General features: G+C 44.8%; 1 protein-coding gene across 2 annotated transcripts in view; it reads left to right on the plus strand.

The window, feature by feature from the left end:
- The window catches only part of LRRC2 (leucine rich repeat containing 2), a 36,721-nt gene extending 16,990 nt beyond the window's left edge, over positions 1–19,731 (plus strand). For both annotated transcript variants that reach the window (XM_027038538.2, XM_027038539.2), the window contains exons 3-9: positions 816–1,023; positions 2,734–2,890; positions 3,621–3,757; positions 8,454–8,599; positions 10,373–10,528; positions 14,589–14,725; positions 17,626–19,731. In XM_027038538.2, the coding sequence (XP_026894339.1) occupies positions 816–1,023; positions 2,734–2,890; positions 3,621–3,757; positions 8,454–8,599; positions 10,373–10,528; positions 14,589–14,725; positions 17,626–17,675 (991 nt within the window). In that variant the 3' untranslated portion in view covers positions 17,676–19,731. The remainder of the gene's footprint in view (positions 1–815; positions 1,024–2,733; positions 2,891–3,620; positions 3,758–8,453; positions 8,600–10,372; positions 10,529–14,588; positions 14,726–17,625) is intronic.
- Positions 19,732–20,002: the final 271 nt, after the last annotated feature.

A 20,002-nucleotide genomic window follows, 5' to 3' on the forward strand; every position in this document is an offset into this window, starting at 1 on the left:
CTTCTCGCCTCACCGCACCCCTGCCCAGCCTTTGAAACCCCGAGCGCTCAGAGGACACCCACCTTGTGATAAAGGTTCATCTTTTAAAAAAGGTGAAGCCCTCGCGCTGCCATAGATATAAAAGGAATGTGTGTTAAAAATCCCCTTTTTCTCACGGTTGCACAAAAGGACGAGCAGTAAGGTGTTACAGCCGGGTCCAAGGGGAGCCCAGAGGACACACACATTTAGGTGGCAGGATAATTGAAACGCAACCGTGCCCAGAACAGACTGTCTCCCGAGGTGGAGGAGGGCCGTCCGTCCACCGGACAGAGTCGATTTGTGTGCCCGCCGTCTCGGGAAGTATTTGTGTTGCTGTCGGTTTTCTACAAGTTCACCTCGGTCTCTACAGAGTTGTCAAAGCCTGTCAGGTATCTGGAGAACCGGGGCTGCCTGTGTAGTTCAAATCAGATGGCCTTGAAAGATCAGCATGTTCTTTTCGCCCTGCGTTAAAAAAAAAAACAAAACGAAAACAAAAAACTTGGGCTAGCATCACATGATATCCAAGGAAATTGTAATGAATCAAATGCATAGGTAAACGTGGTAGAAATTTTGGGGAGGATTTCCATGCCACCCACCTTGTCTACTTTTTAAGTCAGAGTTGCTAATTCCCATCTCTGAGGGAATTAAGTCCCCCTAGGCTGGGGGCTGGGGGCTGGGGGCTGGGGCTGTGGGGCCCGGGGAGGGACTGTGCCAGCTCCAGGCTGACCTGCCCGCTGCTCCAGGGAGGTGAGGGCGGTTCCCCAGGAGAGTGACTGTGGCTTCTGCTGCCCGTCTAGGATAAAGGAAGAGTGGAATTTCGTGGCCGAGTGCAGGAGGAAAGGCATCCCCCAGGCTGTGTACTGCAAGAATGGCTTCGTAGACACCAGCGTGAGGCTTCTGGAAAAGATCGAAAGGAACTCTCTCACCAGGCAGAGTTTGCTTTCCAAGGAGAGAGACAAACGGAGCAGTGCGTTTGTGTTTGAACTTTCGGGGGAGCAGTGGACGGTGAGTGTGCAGCGAGGGGGTGCCCGGTGAGCGCTGCTGAGCTGAGCTCAGGGCGTTGGCCTTGGCCTTGGCCCTGACCCAGAGAGCACTCCTGCCCCTAGAGAGCTTTCCCCTGGATGGGGAGGAGGCTGTTGCCTGCTTCGAACCAAACCGGGTTTTCACATCCCTCCCTCTGTGTAAGACCCTGTCGTCCTGCTGGAGGGGGCAGCAGGATCCCCTTGGATCCCTCCGAGGCTGGCAGGGGCTGGGACCTGGGGGGGAGGGGAGGGGGGAGTGGGCCCTCCCCAGAATGGCGCAGCCTTTAAATGCTTAATCCTGCCGTCTCTCCCCCAGACTTTAAAATCACTTTGCCTTAAAAAAAAAAATTTTTTTTTAATGTTTATTTATTTTTGAGAGAGAGAGAAAGTGCAGGCGGAAGAGGGTCAGAGAGAGAGGGCGACACCGAATCCCAAGCAGGCTCCAGGCTCTGAGCTGTCAGCCCAGAGCCATCTCTGGGGCTCAAACCACGAGATCACAAGATCATGACCTGAGTCAGTGGCTTAGCCGCTTAGCCCACTGAGCCACCCAGGCGCTCCTGCCTTTTTTTGTTTTTGTTTTTGTTTTAAATGAACTGTGACTTTCACCGAACATTTCCCAGCGGGTGGTGGTGACTTTGCTGAAGTGTCAGGGTGTGCAGAGCAGTAAAGGAATTTCGGCAGACCCTTGAGCTGCTTTTCCTCTGAGATTCTGAGGCCAGGACAAAGATGCCCCCTTTCTTTCCTCCGGTGTTTACATTGGCTTCCTGCTCCCTCCGCCCCTGACCTGCTGCTTTGCTTGGAGAGGCACCTCCAGGGCTTGCCCCGTGATCCGAGGTTTACTCGTGGAAGCGGCACCTGCTGTGCTGTGGGCAGGTGAACCTGGGCTGTGGTCCCTTTCTGGGGGACAGGGCTCTCTGGGACCTACCCTTCATCTCTTTCTATCCCCCCAACTTCTAGCTGAAGGGGCTCTGGGCCGAGAGACTAAATTTTGGGGGGTGATCCTGGGGCCGTCCTTTATTGGCCATGTGACCTGGGGCAGTTTACCCCACTTTTACATATTTTGTGTCCCCCCCAGTAAGACGGTGCTAATGCTTGTGTCGGCCCCCGTGAGGGCTGTTGCGGCGACCAAATGAGTGGATATTTTCTGACACCGATTTCTTAGCTGCACTGCCCTCTGATGCTGGGAGAGATGATCACTGTATGGCCTCTAGTGTTCTTTCTCCTGAGCCCCCATCATTGAGATCTGTGGGTACTGGGTACCTGTCTGGATTTCTTTTCTTTTCTTTTTTTTTTAATGTTTATTTATTTTGTGAGAGAGACAGAGCAAGGAAGCGAGAGAGCAGGGGAGGGGCAGAGAGAGAGAGAGAGGGAAAGAGAGAACCCCAAGCAGGCTCTGCGCTGTCAGGGCTGAGCCCGACGTGGGGCTCGAACCCACAAACCGTGAGATCGTGACCTGAGCCGAAATCAAGAGTCGGACGCTTAACCGACTGAGCCACCCGGGCGCTCCTACACAGTCTTAAAAGTGGCTTCGTGAAGTGGCTGTTGAGCTGGCGAAGGTCAGGCCTGACGCTCTCCCGCGTGCTCTCTCATCTTCTACATCGATGCCCCGATGTACGTGGCTTTGTGCACGCTGCCCCTCAGCCCCAACACGCTGAGGAACTTGTTGTGACTGACGTCGTTCATTTTGTTTCAGGAGCTCCCGGATTCGTTGAAGGAGCAGACACACCTAAAAGAATGGCACATCAGCAATACCCTGATTCAAATCATTCCTACCTATATCGAGCTGTTTCAAGCGATGAGAATTCTGGATCTGCCAAAAAACCAAATCTCCCATCTTCCGGCTGAAATTGGTATGTTCCCCAGCGGGAGCCTTCGGTGTTCTGGTCTGGGAAGCGGGCAGCTGGCGGGCAGGCAGCATGGCCCTCCGGGAGGCTGCTTGGACGGGGCTGTTTCCTGTGTTCCCAGAGCCGCTGGCTTGCTTGCAGTGTCCCCTTGGGGCAGCGACGCCACCGTCCTGCCTGCGGAACTCGGCACAGGCAGACGTGGGCCAGTTGCGCAGAAGCTAGAAGTGTCACGAGTGAGCAGTGCCGTGTTTGGGAGCTTCGTGTCTATTTTCTTTCAGTTTTAGAAGGACAAACGTGCAATGACATGTTCACTGTAAACATAAACTACAATAGTCGGTCCCGGATATTAGTCCATTGATGAGTTTCGTGTAGCCTGGTAGGTCATTTTGATCAACATTCGATAAATTTCCATCAGTAGCTGAAAATGAAGACCGGATGACCACTACTGCTTCTCCTTGTCTTGGGGTATGAGGGGTGAAGGTCTGCGGCTGCCTAGTTGGATGAAGGATTAAACAGAGAATAAGCAAAAAACGCTCTGATCAAGGACCAACATGCTCAGGATGAAAGACGAACTGGCACTTAGTGAAGTGCTTAAAAAAACAAATACAAAATTATGTTTCCTGTCTCCCCCCCCCCCCCCACCATTTGTACAAACGTGTTGTATCTTTGTTTTGCTTTTGCCGTTAAAAAACCATAAGGGATCTACCCCATGGATGTTCATTTGTTCTGATGACAGGTCGTTTGAAGAACCTGAGAGAACTCAATGTGAGTTTCAACCATCTGAAGAGCATCCCTCTGGAGCTGGGGGACTGCGAAAATCTCGAGAAACTGGATTGTTCCGGAAATCTGGAATTAACTGAGCTCCCCTTTGAAGTAAGAAAGCGATCACGTTTGCACTATGATTTACTTTTATTTGACTTATGACGTGGGATGATCTATAACGTGGGTAAGATGTTTTACAAGATGAAATCTGTCTTTGTTATATCACACTTTCTTGACATGTCAATCACTATACCAGCAATTAGAAGGTCCTTGAAAATGTTCTTACACTAGACCAGGAGCTGAATTTAAGTTCGGAAAAGCTATCAAAACAAAACAAAAACAAACACTGGGGCACCTGGGTGGCTCGGTTGGTTAAGCGTCCGACTCTTGGTTTCGGTTCATGTTACGATCTCACGGTTTGTGGGTTTGAGCCCCACATTGGGCTCTGCACTGGCAGCGTGGAGCCTGCTGGGGTTCTCTCTCTCCCTCTCTCTCTGCCCCTCCCCTGCTCACTCTCTCTGTCTCTCTCTCAAAAATAAATAAACTTAAAAGAAACAAAACAAATAAAAAGCTACACAAAACTAGGCAAAATGTCCTATTTTCACACAGGATATTTTTATTTAATGCCTATTTAATGTAAGATTCCTGTTGTCTGTAATGCTTATCTGCAATGGTGAAATAAATCAGAAATGGGAATAAAGGGGGTAAGATTTTTTTAAAGTTTATATATTCATCAAAACTTAGAGGTAACAAAAATTGTCTTACAGATAGGATTTTAAAAGTTCATTAATCGAAATCAAATGAATTAAGTTCATTACTTTTGGTCTGTATTCACTCATGATTTAACATCATATTCTGATAAAATGGAACAGCTGAAAGGGAGCAGAGTTTATTGCCAAATAAAACTCAACAGGCTTCTTATGCTGAAGGGAGATATGGATCTCATGGTAACGAACTGGTAATGAACACACCGGAAACAGTAGTGCTCATGTGGTCCTGCCAACGCCCACTGATTATAGTCCTAGATGGGGTGTTATTGTCCTTGCCTGGAAACTTCTGGGTGGGAGGAAGTAGTCGCTTCTACTGTCGCCCCAGGAAATGCCCGGCAGTGGTCCAGGTGAGGGGTGCCCCCCCAAGGGCGTGACCCCCTTCATAAGACTGCTCATTCCCCAAGCCTCCTTAGTTTAGAAAATGGCTCTGGGCACCTGGGTGGCTCAGTCGGTTGAGGTCCGACTTCGGCTCAGGTCATGATCTCACGGTTTGTGAGTTCGAGCCCCGCGTCGGGCTCTGTGCTGACAGCTCAGAGCCTGGAGACTGCTTCGGGTTCTGCGTCTTCCCCTCTGTCTCTGCCCTCTCCCCGCTTGTGCTGTTGTCTCTCTCAAAAATAAATAAACATTAAAAAAGAAAGAAAGAAAGGAAGGAAGGAAGGAAGGAAGGAAGGAAGGAAGGATGGAAGGAAGGAAGGAAGAAAGAAAGGGACCCAGTCTTCTCTCGGTTGTCCAGGCTGGAAGCAAGCCAAGTCAACTTGACCTCTGTTGCTCCCACGCCCTGTAACCACTCTGTAAATAAGTCCTGTTGAGCATGCCCTTTAGAATATATTCTGTATCTGACCCCCGCCCAGCACCTTGCCACCAACACCCTAGTCCAAGCCCGTGTTGTCCATCACCTGACCTAGCCTCCTAGGCTTGCTTCTCTGTCCCTTCTCTTCGCCTGCCCCCTTGGTTGAAATATAATTCATACGGCCCCCAATTCAGCCATTGTAAGTGTACGATCCACCGAATTCACTTGTAGGATATTTCGATCTCGCCCTCGAAATTCTGTCTTGCCTCCTCGAAGTTAATCCCCATGAGCTGGCCTATCAGGCAGCACCAGGCAATCACCATTTGGGTTGTTGTTTTTCACCTGGTTCACCTAAACTATATTGACACCCGCGGGAGCAAATGGTCTCTGGATATAGATTTTTTAGGCTCTTTGCTTTGAATGGGATTCCATAAATGCACAGTATTTGTTATGCTTCCCCAGTTGGCTGCGTTCTAATAGTTCCCTGATTCTTCTTATCTATAACTTCGCGAATTCATTCCTGAATGGTTCTCAGTGGCCATCATTGTCAACTATCTGTTCAAACTGTGGTTTATTCAAGATAGATGAAAAACCATATACCTGAAGACAGGCTGCACGGTCATGTTAAAGGGAGTGTCATCTGTGAGGGCATCTCAGCCTCACGTGTCTAACTTGTATTTACCCAGTGGAAGCACACAGCACCCCAGGTTCTGATGTCTACAAACTCAGGAAACCACTGTTTGCCCGGATGCCATATCCAAATGCTAGCATTAAAAAAAATTTTTTTTTTGGTTAAAAAACTAACATTATGTTTACCATCATGACCATTTTTATTATTTTTTTAAAAATTCTCTTTCATGTTCATTTTTTACTTTTGAGAGAGAGAGAGTGAGCAAGCACAAGCAGGGGAGGGGCAGAGAGAGAGGGAGACACAGAATCCGAAGAGGCTCCAGGCTCTGAGCTGTCAGCATAGAGCCTGACGTGGGGCTGGAACCCACAAACTGAGATCATGACCTGAGCCGAAATCAAGAGTCAGATGGTTAACCGACTGAGCCACCCAGGCGCCCCCATCATGACCATTTTTAAGTGTATGGTTCAGTAGGGTTCAATGCCGTCACATTGTTGTGCCCTGCCTTCATGAGGATGCTTCTCTCACAAATAATTGACGTAATCCTGAATTCAAATTCAAATAGACAGCGAGTAGGATAAATGACGTATAGAAAGTTACGGGAAGGAACTGTCAGGAATTTTGAGACAAAGGTAAAGATAATGAAACTGCTGTGTAAATGCGTGTTGTATTTATTATGACTGAACGTCAGATTTTTATCTGGACAACACTGGAATTTTCAGACAAATAGAATTACCTTTCAAAAGAGTTTGTGAGTGTTTTGCTTTGCCCTTGATGAAAGTAGCTAGTGGGGAATGGCTAGAACTGGGCCTTCTGTCTCCTTGCTAGTTGAATACCACTGTGACTTTCCTTATTCTAATTTTCACAGATGTCTTACGTTATTTCCTTTAAATATCCCCAGTAATTTATTTTACAGTCCAAAAAATGTACTTTCTACGTTTATCGTAAAAAGAAGAAAGACGAGAGACCGAGGGTAGCTCAGTCTTGATTTTTCTGCTGATCTGATAACCCTGGCCACACAGTCAGGAAGTTCAGACTGAATCGTGGGCACCCAAAGCATCTTCTTTGACTGTCACATTACTGTCTTCATGCTCATTTTTTTAAGGCGTTCCCCAAATCCTTTTCTGATACCTTGCACATTTTATTTTTTCGAGAGAAGGGGAGGAGGGGCAGAGAGAGGGAGAGAGAGAGAGAGAGAATCCCAAGCAGCCTCCGCACTGTCAGTGCAGAGCCCGATGTGGGGCTCAGACTCACGAACTGTGAGATCATGATCTGAGCTGAAATCAAGAGTTAGTCCCTCAACCAACTGAGACACCCAGGTGGCCCTTCACATTTCTTTTTATAAATTCAAAACAAGAGCAAAATTAGGATGTGCCCATTCAATAGGATCACTTTGGACTGTGCCTCGCTTGGGCGAATTTGGCAATATGGAATTAGGTATTACATTCAGGTAAATAGAGGCATAAACCTACTGCTTCTTTCTTCTCTACTTTTCAGTAATTCCTCCTATTGGTCCAGTTGGTCCCATATTGTGGAACCGTTTTGAAAATGTATTCTGAGAGGCAGCTCAGGTTTTATTTGTGGACTCTCAGAATAAGCCAGTAAAAGGTAGCTCCTTATTATGTATTTCATAGTCACGACCTGACTTACAAAACCAAATCCAAACATGAGAGACATTTTCCTGCTTTATTCGCTGTTCATAGATTTGCATTTGAAAGAAAAAAAGTCTATTTCCCAGGGCGCCTGGGTGGCTCTGTCGGTTGGGCGTCCGACTCTTGATTTCAGCTCAGGTCGTGATCTCATGGTTGTGGATTTGAATCCCGTGTTGGGCTCTGCGCGGACAGCATGGGGCTTGCTTGGGATTCTCTCTCTCTTTCCTCTCGCTCTCTGCCCCTCCCCCACTCGTACTTTCTCTCCCAGAATAAATAAATAAACTGAAAAAAGTATATTCCCCTACAGATTCAGTCACCATGTTAAAAACACAGATTATGGAGATAAGACATAAATAGTAGAGATCGAAATTATATTTAAAAAAAAAACCCTGAAATAGTAGAGATCTCTGATCATTTGTCTTGTCCCTTTCTGAGGCTTTTTAAGATTTGTTGGAACTCCTTTGGCTGTCTTCAAGTCATTCTATTCTTGAAAGCTTGTGCTTTTTTGTTTTCTGGGACTTTGCACAGGCTGTTCCCCACCTGGAGTTGCCTTCCCTGTCTTCCCACCTGTCGAGGAAACTCAGGACCCAGTGCAAATACTCCATTCTCCATGAAGTCTTTCCTGACCCCTGACCCTTACTCCACCTTGACGTTGGCATATTAGCCACTTATGTCTGTGTTACCGAACACTGCCAGTTGAAACCTTCTTCACGTTAGTTCTTGCTATAAAAATTGCATTGCTTATTTTGGAAAGTGTGAACTCCTTGAGGGCAGCCCTCTATGCGCCGTCGATCTTAGTACCTCCAGCATGGAGCACATCCATAGGTGCTCCAAAATTCATGTTATATGGGTCCGTGTTGCGTAGATTTCTAGAGGTGCCTTTGAGAAGAAACATCACCTAGAAATTATTAGTCGAACTTCATTCTAGAAAAGTAATTAGAGTATACCTGTTGTTATTCCTTTCTAGTTAAGTAACTTGAAGCAAGTGACATTCGTAGATATCGCGGCAAACAAGTTTGCCAGTGTCCCGATCTGTGTCCTGAGGATGTCGAATTTGCAGTGGTTGGATATCAGCAACAATAGCCTGACCGACCTGCCCCAAGATATAGACAGGTAGCTACTCGCGTTCTGAAGGTGAGGTGTGTGTGCATTAGTGACTAACGCCTTAAACACCATCGCCACTTTAAACATGTGTAACCCATGAATGGTCTTCAAAATCAACGAATCTTCCCAAGAGTTTGTTGTTTCTGGGAGATGTGTCTGTGCGAAATAATAAGACAACTTCCAGTCTGTGTCATACGTGTGTGTGCACATAGATGTGCATTTGAACACACCTTCATGGTCTTGGTGAACTTTAATTTACTTCTGTCCTCAATAGAAAGCTATCATTAGCTTTCTTTTATTCCGCAGAAACGGAAAAGCATGCTTATTATCTATGGAATAGAAACCTGTCACTCTGTGTTTTTATACATATTACCACTCTGTTTATAGTATCAGTAAGGATCATTTTTATTGGTTTTATTTATTGGTTTATTGTACCAAATCTTTCAAACGAAATTGATACGGTTAGTAAGTTTTTTCCAATTATATACTTGTATGTCATTTTTTTTTAAATTTTTTTTTCAACGTTTATTTATTTTTGGGACAGAGAGAGACAGAGCATGAACGGGGGAGGGGCAGAGAGAGAGGGAGACACAGAATCGGAAACAGGCTCCAGGCTCTGAGCCATCAGCCCAGAGCCTGATGCGGGGCTCGAACTCCCGGACCGCGAGATCGTGACCTGGCTGAAGTCGGATGCTTAACCGACTGCGCCACCCAGGCGCCCCTGTCATTTTTTAAAAAAATAATCACACTGGGGTGCCTGGCTGGCTCAGTCAGTAGAATATGCGAGTCCTGATCTCAGGGTCGTAGTTTAAGCCCCACGTTGAGTGTAGAGCTTACTTAAAAAAAAAAAAAAATTACACTGGATCATGTAAGATTCATTCATTCATTCATTCATTCCACCAATAATATTAGGCTCCTGCATGGCTGGTCCAGAGTTTAACATGGTTTTAAATCCACAGTCTTCATTATAACAATATCGTAATAAGTAAGTAATACTTACTACTCTAAGTATACTTAAAGTATATAATAATAAGTAAGCTGTTATGACACAGAGGCCAAAACTGGCTCAGTTCTGAAGGTCACTCATATGACCTTTCTGTACTCTCAGCACCTGTAATGCATCGGTGCTTTCCAGGTTGTGAGACTAAGTGGGAACTGCTCTACTTTGAAACACAAGGGGAACTCTGAAATATTTGTGGGATCAGTCAAGGTTTTGCAAGTGAATGCAAGAAAAAGCTGGAGGGGGGGGGTGTCACTGAGTTAGAATAAAATGGGAAAGAAGTGAAACACAGCTGGAGCGTAGTTTGCTCGTTTCCTGTTCATTCTGCGGGTTGCTTTTCCATTTCAAAGATAGGAAATAAGACGGGGGAGGAATACTGTGCTTTCCAGATGTGCACAAGGCAATATGTTGCCCAAATCTGTTCGTTCTCAGCCCAGCTCCAGGGCGGGTCCTTTCCCACGCCCCGCTGACCCCGGGGAATACGACGGCTCCTTGGAGGGATGACCGGGTGTCAGGCCCCCTCTCGGCCTCGTGCACATTGTGCAGTTTGCTTATCCCGCTGCTCTCTTTGGGTCTTCGGCTGCCAATTAAGCCAGCGAAAACTTAAAATTCATGTCACCTGGCATGACTCTATTTAAATTTTGAAGTCAGCTTATTCTCGCAGGGGTCGCCTATACAAGGTAAACTGCGTAGGGATTTCATACCAGAATTGATGTGTCATTCGCTTTGGTTTTTCAGCTGTGAAGTCAGTCCTGATTTTATTGCCTTTTGCTCCTTCTTAGGCTAGAAGAGCTGCAGACCTTTATCTTGTATAAGAACAAGCTGACCTACCTTCCGTACGCCTTGCTTAACCTAAAGAAGCTGGCCTTGTTAGTCGTCAGTGGGGACCATTTGGTGGAGCTCCCCACGGCCCTGTGTGACTCGTCCACACCTTTAAAGTGAGTAGATCCCAATAGAGACAGTCAGACACAAGGTAAGGAGTGCCTGGAGCCTGGAGCCTGGAGCCTGGGTGCCCTCCTGTTTCAGGAACCAGATGAGGTGGTTCTTGTGCTCTGAGGACCTGATCCCTGTTCACAGAGGTTCACAGAGGTTCCGATGCCTTTTTACAGGATTTTGAAGGTTTTGGCCACTGGCACGGGGAGGTAGAACTCAGAGGATTTCTGGGCAAATGCTACCGCTGTTTGAAGCGTGACAGGGCAGTTGTCCAGGGCTCCCTGGTCTGTTGTTGAGCCTGGAGGGTCAGTGGCTTTGAATGTTTCCTGGTGGCCTCGCTCTCTGGTTTCCTTAAAGGTATGTGTAAACCACCCCAAGCTCAGAAAAACCATCCATGCAAATGTGACACAAACAGATTCCAATCTGGCGTGAGACACTGAACGGTCTTTCTTACCTTGGCAGTGGACTTGAAAAGCCCCCGCTCCACCCTCTCCTGAAGCTGACCCCAGGGCACATCCCCTCGGCTCCCGGCTGCCAGAATTTGAGGCTTTGGGGGTCCCCCCATCACCTCTCTCCTGAGCCCGTTTTGACCCATTCCAGGAAGCTTTACACGAGGCCACTCCAGTGACAGCCATTTCATCACTGTGTCCAGAGTGTCCACCTGCCTTGAGTACCAGTTGTTGGCTAAGACCATCATTCAAGGGGCTCTTTCCCAGGGGCGCCCAATTCTTCCAGTGGTAAATGCTCACTATCAGCATAAATCTTCCTCGTCTTCCAATCCTGGCAATAAGATGCCTAGCAGACAGAAATAAAGAAGTTGACAACTGCAAAGAGAGAGACTACATCCATCACTGTGTAATCACAAGATGAATGGGGTATGACATCTCCCCACTGCCCCACCATACTCTTTCCACTGGAATGGGTCCTCCCCTGTCCTTGGCTGTCCCAGGAATGTCTTCTGGATGAGAAGGGGCCCCCTGGTGAGAGGGCTGGCAGGACCCACCCTTAAGCCCCTTCCACATTCAGCCAGCTGGGAGCAGGCGTGACAGCTTCTCAACCAAGGATGCACGGGAGGAGGGAGACTTCCGGTCAGGAGACTTCCGCTCAGGGTAAAACTGACCTGTGTGCAGGCAACTAAAGTCATGTCAAACGATAATAATTGTAGGACTTGGAAATCTCAAAGAATCAGATGGAAGCTCTTTGAATTAATAAAAGTGTAATTTTTTTTTAATGTTTATTTATTTTTGAGAGAGAGAAACAGAGCACAAGTGGGGGAGGGACAGAGACAGAGAGGAAGACACAGAATCCGAAATAGGCTTCAGGCTCTGAACTGTCAGCACAGAGTCTGACAAGGGGCTTGAACCCACGAAGTGTGAGATCGTGACCTGAGCCGAAGTCGGACGTTCAACTGACTGAACCCCCCAGGCGCCCCTAAAAGTTTAATAAAAAAAACCCTAGATATAAGTTTGCATTAAGACTTCTATAAATATCCTATAGAAAAATAGTGGAAGGGAATAATGACAGTAATAGTATTAGCCAAAAATATAAAAACCTAAAAAAGAAATCTAGACAAAATGCTAGCAAAATAGCTCTTTATAAGAAACTAAAAAGTGCTCCCAAAGCCTATCGAAGAGGTCTTGAATATTTGGAAAGACATACTGTCTTTTCTGGATGAAAAGACTATAAACATATGATTTCTTCCAAAAATTATACTTAAGTGTATAATATGATCCCAACCATAACTCCAGTGGAATTTATTTTTTTGGAACTTGAAAAGCTGATGTGAAAGTATACCTAGAAGGCAAAAAGCTAAGAACAGTAATGATAACTTTGGAAAACAAGAGTGACGGGGCAGAATTTGCCTTACTGAGAATTATGATGGGTTTAAAAGGTAGAATAATGGGGCACCTGTGTGGCTCAGTTGGGTTAAGTGTCCGACTCTTGGTTTCAGCTCAGGTCACTCACAGTTTGTGAGTTCGAACCCCGCATCGGGCTCCATGCTGACAACGTAGAGCCTGCTTGGGATTCTCTCTCTCTCTCTCTCTCTCTCTCTGTCCCTCCCATGCTCACTCTCTCTCTTTCTCTCTCTCCCTCTCAAAATAAATAAATAAACTAAAAACAAAAAACTGGCGTGTAATAATTAAAATGAGGTCGTGTTAGGCAATGATTCATAGGTGAATTATTAGAACAGAATAGGTAGTACTGAAATTAACCCTAGTATATGATACAGGGATTTTCATAAACCAGTGGGGAAGGTATGAGTGACTTAATACGCCATTAAGGAAGTTGGCTACTCAGGGAAAGACAAAGTCTGTTCGTCACTTTATAGCATAAGACAGCTTATGGCACATAGCCACGTAGGTACTGTATATCGTATATAGCATGTAGGAAGACATATAGAGAAAGCCACAGATTAAATATAAAAAGAAAACTATAAAAAGAATAAGATGTTAATTATGGTAGATTGACCATGTATTTAACACCTATCCTTCTGGAGACCCCGCTGAGATGAGGAAAATAATAAAACCTACAATCGACAATGATCAAGAAAGCGGGAGAAGGCTTTCCCAGAATGAGAGACAATAACACAACTTTGGGAGACAAATGGCAGACAGAACAGTGGTGACTGATAAAAATTGTATGGAGTAGCCTCAAGTTTAGAAACCAAGAAACTGAGCCCATTTGCCCTGGAGAACTCCGAAGAAGCTCGAGGTCAGAAATTCCAGGCACGTGTTGGTGCAGCCTGAGACATGGTGCTAAAAATAAAGGAAAATCTCATGTAAACAGATGACCCCCCCACCTTCCAATCTCCTCCTCGATTCCATCCGGCAGACCACTCACCCCCCGCAGTCTGGCCCCCTGACCAAAAGCCTGAGGTTTCCTCTAGGGTGGCCCTGGGGGAAAGACCCCGGAGTTCTGTGTTTGGAGCCTCCCCAGGGGGAAGGCATCACCAAGCCTTCCCAGATAATTGTCCCAAGAATACAAATTTTTCAGCTTTAGAATCAAACTTCAGGCAAGATAGAAAAGTTAAATACGGTTTTGGATCAGAATGCGGACAGCGTTGGTGTTAATGCGAAAGTAAAAAGTACGTGATGTCTGCGATGTGCTAAGTACGTGATGTCTGCGATGTGCTTTGAATGCATCAAAAAATAAGACGGCCTGACGAGTGGATGGAGGGAGGACGGCTGGGTGTGTGATAAGGCAAAAGCCATAAAATCTTACGTATGGAACCTAGGTGGTGGGTATGGGGGTGTTCACTGTAAAATTTTTTCGACCCTTTTGAACGTTGGAAAATTTTCATACTAGGATGTTGAAAAAGGAGAAGTATGGATCGTAAAAACTGGGAGGTGGGAGGGTCGGGCAACTGAAGGGAAGAGAAGGGATGCCTCCACTTGATGTAACAACATTGAAGTATTTGTCCTGCGTAAAAGAGATTTCCGGCAGGTTAAGTAAATGGAAGAGCTTGCCTCTGGGATCTGAGAGACAGAGGCAGGGTGAGAGACTATGGCTTTCAATAAAAAGTATCCTCGTGCCTATCAAATTCTAAAATACATACAGGGGCGCCAGGGTGGCTCAGTCGATGAAGCGTGTGACTCTTGATTTCAGCTCAGGTCATGATCTCACAGTTCATGGGATCCAGGCCCTGTGTCGGGCTCTGAGCTGATGGCCTAAGCCTGCTTGGGATTCCCTCTCTCTCCCTTTCTTTCTCTCTTTCTCTCTCTCTCTCTCTCTCTCTTCCCCTCTGCTCTTGTTCTCTTTGTCTCTCAAAATGAATAAATAAACAGCAAAAAATAAAATACAGACAGCAATTACTTGGATAAAACATTGAAGAATGATAACCTACAGGCTTTTTTTTTTTTCCTGGATAGCGAAGGGTGATAAAATTAGTTCAATGAAAGAGCTTGCAAAGGAAATTACAACTTTGTTGCTCTCTCCACGTTGGACATTCAAGGATAACCAAGAACTTGCGATTCGGTACCACAAAACTTCACTTCATGTGAGAGGAATGTTGCGGTTAAAAATGCACAGGTGAAAATGTGATATTGTCCATATTTTCTCGAATAGATTTGTAAGCCTTATGGACAATCCTATTGATAATACCCAGTGTGAAGACGGTGTGGAAGTGATGGAAAGTGAACAAGATCGTCAACACTTTGATAAAGAATTTTTGAAAGCCTATATTGAAGATCTTAAAGAAAGAGGTACGTCAATCACCTTTAAAATTCTTTTAAATGAATATACAGGATTCTTTGCGCTCATGCGACACATTTGACACGAGTCTCATCGACAGCATGCTAATTAGTTATTTTTCCAGGTACCAAATATCTATAGTTTCTCTAAAATACTAACATTTTCTAGTGTACTTGTCATCAACTATTTGACAGGCCAGGGAGCATACACTTCAGACGTGGCATTACTGACTGTATATGAGTTTTTAACTAAATGACATTGACAAAAGGCTATCCTAGTTAATGGGAAAGTAAGATTCCATTTCAAAGTCCATTTAAGTTCAACTTTAGAAAAGTTGGGTTACATAAATCAAGGTCCACTTATATATAAAAATCACAAGGAGAAACGCGAGGTGGCAGACTGGTACCTAGGTTGGGTTAGCTCTGGTTTTCCCACGGGTGGTGATATTACAGAGGAGCACGGGCGGTCACAGGACCTCAGGAAAGGGCGGGAAGCCTTTTCCCCAGTGGCTGTTTTCCAAAGACTTTTCCGGAATGTCAGAAGCCCTTCTTTCTGCCACAAGCACACAAACACAGGAAAAAGGCATAAGTCACTCTTTGTTTTTCTAATCGCCACCTGCTTCCTGGGTATGGATGCCTGAGAGATCTCTCTTACTTTTCCAGGTCCCTTGTTTTTGTGAGTTAGGTAGGGACCTGCCAGAAAGATGTCCCGCAGGTGGATTTAGGGAGGAGGTGGCCCTGGCCCCCAGAGCTTTGAAAATGTGCACCTCGGTCACCCTCAGAAAATTTGCATGTGGGCTTGCTGCCCGCCCCTCACCCCCCATTCATGGACTAAAGATGATTGGTCACATGTAGCTATTCAGGGGTTTCATGACAGCACTGGAAGACACCATTTATTTGTCAAATTAAAACTTTTACCTCCGATCTATTCGGTCATCCCTAATCTTGGATGTTGAAATATTATGAGATAGGAGCGCCTGGGTGGCTTGGTCGGTTGAATGTCCAACCTCAGCTCAGGTCACGATCTCACGGTTCATGAGTTTGAGCCCCACAATGGTCTCTCTGCTCTCAGCACAGAGCCGACTTCGGATCCTCTGTCTCCCTCTCTCTCTGCCCCTCTCCTACTTGCTCTCTCTCTCTCTCTCTCAAAAATAAACACTAAAAAATCTTTGAGAAAACCAAATATTGTGAAATAAATTAGAAATTTGTGTGAAACATGAAACAAATAGAGAACCATTTATTTCGTCAAAATTTATCTTTGGATTGTATAATTTTCCTCTTGGGTAAACCTTCATTGTTGTATTTTGTTGATTTGTTCATAGTTACATTTTAGAGTTATTGTTTAAAAATGCAGGAAAGAATTAGAGAACACAGGTATTTAGCTTTGGATCTGTTGGTCAGCGATAACATAATTTGCTTTTAAAATTTAACTTTAGTGTTGATAGCTTTTTTCATTTTAATTTTTTTAATGTTTGTTTATTTTTGAGAGACAGAGTATGAGTGGGGGAGGGGCAGAGACAGAGAGAGACCTAGAATCCAAAGCAGGCTCCAGTCTCTGGGCTGTCAGCACAGAGCCTGACGTGGGGCTTGAACTTATGAACCCTGAGATCAGAACCTGAGCCCGAAGTCAGACGCTTAACTAGCTGAGCCACTCAGGCTCCTCTAGTGATGATAGCTTTTGAACTCATTCATTTATTTCTAAATAATTATAATGATTCTATCCTTCATTTGTTCATGTTGGTTCACAGGACATTGCCAATATTCAGCTGGTTTTTACCTGTAAAAATGACAATTTCTTTGTTTTACATTTTTTTAAAGTTTATTTTTAAGAGAGAGAGACAGAGAGAGTGCGCAAGTGGGGGAGAGGCAGAGAGAGAGACAGAGAAAGAGAGACAGAATCTGAAACAGGCTCTAGGCTCTGAGCTGTCAGCACAGAGTCCGATGTGGGGTTCAAACCCATGAACCATGAGATCATGACCTGAGCTGAAGTTGGATGCTTAACTGTCCGAGCCACCCAGGCATCCCCCAAAATGACAGTTTCTTAACAGTTCAACCTATATGTGGTTGGGCATATTCTTAAAGTTTGTTTGCTTTTCTTCATCGTGGTGTCTTCCCTCTTTTCTCTCCTTCCCCTTCACTCTAACGTCTGAGTCAGACCCAGAGTCCAAAGCTGTAAGGAAAAAGGGTAGCTTTAGTGAGACATGTGACCCTCCAACGTCATGTGATTCAAGCATAATGAGGAAGTGAAACTCCTCACTGGTCCTGAGCATTAGTGAACCTAAAAAATCACCTGCAGGCCCCGCCCTCAGAGATTTTGACTCGCCAGGTCCGGGGTAGGGCCTAGAACGTGCATTTCTAACAAGTTCCCAGGTGATGTTGATGCCTTGGGTCCGGGAGCCTCACCTGGAGAGCCATTGGTCTAGACCATCCTTTGACAGAATTTGGCTGTGAAGACAGAGTGGGCAGTAACCTGTATCAACAGCAAGACTAAGAAAAGGCATACTTCCTAAGATCCTACTTGGCTTAGGAATAGCCCCAACTTTGCTCCCGAACCGTCTTCCCTTCTACCTGGTGTCCACGGTCTCAGGTCCTTGGCCTTTGATTTCTCTTTTGTCAGTTGGTATTATTTTAGGGTCATAAAGGTTCCCAGATCCTGATGCAGCTGTGTGAGTCTGTTGGAGAGATTGCAAAAGAATGAGGGTTAAGAATTCTCTTCTAGATGTAAATGTTTTCTAATGCACGACTAGGATTGGTGAAGGCAAATGTCACCCTTAATGGGGACAGGAGAGTGCATTTATCTCTACCCTTAACATATGAAGTAGTAACTTGTGTGGTGACCTAAGCCATGGCTTGTAGCTACAGTTGGTGATAAAATGGGGACTGGTTGAATCGACTTGTTCCTCTTGTTACAGAATCTGTTCCCAGCTATACCACCAAAGTATCTTTCAGTCTTCAGCTTTAATAGCATCCATCAGAAGACTGCAGAATCTCCCTGTCCCGTGGAGCCAGCAATCTTCGTGTTGTGGAATAACGGTTTGTGCGTAAGGACAAAGTCTAGACACCACAGTCATAGTTAGGAAAAATGGTTTTCAAATTTCACATTTGTGAATACTTCTCTCTGGGGGCTGGAGAGTTGATAGACGGATTTATAGAAGTAATATGTAAGGGTTCATTGGCATATATTTATTTCCAAACAATCCACCTTTAATATTTTAGAAAATGCGTTTGTTTTAAAAATTATAACTCAAAGACCAAATTAGGAAGTTGATCGCACTGATTTTAAGAATCCAGGAATAAAGAAAGGGGTGGTAAAAAGAACATTTGTATTGGGTTAGTCAAATGAGATTTTATTTTATTTACCTTTATTTTTTTATTAAAAATTTTTTTTAACGTTTTATTTATTTTTGAGAGACAGAGAGAGAGAGAGTGTGCAAATGGGGGAGGGGCAGAAAGAGGAAGAGAGACACAGAATCTGAAGTAGGCTCCAGGCTCTGAGCTGTCAGCACAGAGCCTGACATGGGGCTCGAACACACGGGCCGTGAGATCATGACCTGAGCTGAAGTCGGACGCTTAAGCAACTGAGCCACCCAGGCACCCCTATTTTGAAGGAGTTTTAATGTGTGATTTCTTTTCCTGAGGAGAGTTTTCCTTGGGCTTATACAAACTGCTATTTTCATATGTTTCAATGATGTTTTGTAAGTGTAGGGTCTTGGGAGAGACTTTGGGCATAATTTGGGCATTGACTGTAGAAAGAAGGGCTGGATTGTCTGCCCGTGCATTGGGCACAGGACATTCAGAGGGTGCACTGGGGGCCCTAACAGAGTCGGGGTCTGGCTGGTCCTGGGAAGCCTTACGTGGGCTGCATGGATGGTCCCCCTGCCCTGAGTGGGAACCTTGGGGGTCCTGGGACCCACCTTAGAGCAGGGAGCAGAGGTAGTACCTTTAGGGACTCCTCCTCCAAGGTGGCTGCACAGGGTAGCAGGGATGGCTAGTCCACACTGGTGAGGAGCCCCTAGCAAGGCTTCCTTGCAGATGCCACAGGAGAACTCTGCCCATGGCCATAATGCTGTGGTCCGCGGGGAGCTCATGAAACTGTTTTATGGTGGCAAAGATGGGATTCATTTTAGGGCTTTGGACTCTTACAACACATCGTATGATTTGGAGAAATTGTACAAATATCTATTTTTATACCATTGTCTTGAGCTAAAATCAACAGGATTGTGGGTTGAAGATAAGCTTTAACAAGTAGCTCTCGTGACTAAGAAGGAAAAAGTGCATATTTCACATATTTATATATGAATCAACTCCTACATGGTCTAGTTTAGTGCTGTTAAGTAGAATTTTCTGCGGTGATGGAAATGTTCTATATCTGTGCTGTCCAAATGTAGTGACCCCCAGATACATGTGCTTTTTGACCACTTGAACAATGACTGGCATAACTGAGGAATTTTTAATTAATTTAGAATTTTTAATTAAATTTAATTTTAGATTGCCACAGGTGGCTACCATATTGAACACGCACATCTAGCCAGTTGGATTTTGGGGGAAGAAACAAAGGGTTATTTTTAATTTCTCTTATCAGAAGGGCTACTATGACACCCCCCATATTTTGTCTTGGTAGACTGAATCAAAATTCCAAGTGTTTTATCCTCAACAGATGTAAAACGGGCAGAGCATTCTAGAATCACATGGTAATACTTCAGCGGAGGATTGCCTTAAGTTAGAAACAAACTCTGAGAAGTAGGTTAAGAGATGAAAAGAGTAGGAAAATGAGAAATCACTTCAAGTGAACAGCAAACAATTATATTTTTCTTTTTAACTCCTTAAAAATGGGACTGAAATTTATTAATTGAACTACTCGAATAAGTTTGAGACTTTGTTTCATGCCAAGGTATATGTTGTAGATAGTCAAATAGAAAATAAATCTTAACGGGGGGGGGGGGGAATGGGGCTTTCATGAAAATTGTCCATGACTTATGTAAAATTTATTTCAATAAAACCAGTCTTTTGTGTGAAAACCTTGTGTTGGTGTTACATATAAGGGAAAAAGTACTGCACCAATATATAATTATCTCATGTTACATAATATCCCAAACCAAATATATTGTTTGAATATGACGTTTGTAGGACACCACTTAATCTATTCATATATGTATAAAAATGCAGCCAGATTATAGCACAGAATATGTATTTTAGTGGAAATACCCTAGAGATTTGAAAATTTGATGTGATGCGTATGAACTGATTCATAATTTGGAAAAGGAATTTCCATTGTGGGGCACGTGTATG

This window comes from Acinonyx jubatus, chromosome A2 (assembly GCF_027475565.1).
Source record: "Acinonyx jubatus isolate Ajub_Pintada_27869175 chromosome A2, VMU_Ajub_asm_v1.0, whole genome shotgun sequence".
Classification (NCBI taxonomy): domain Eukaryota; kingdom Metazoa; phylum Chordata; class Mammalia; order Carnivora; family Felidae; genus Acinonyx; species Acinonyx jubatus.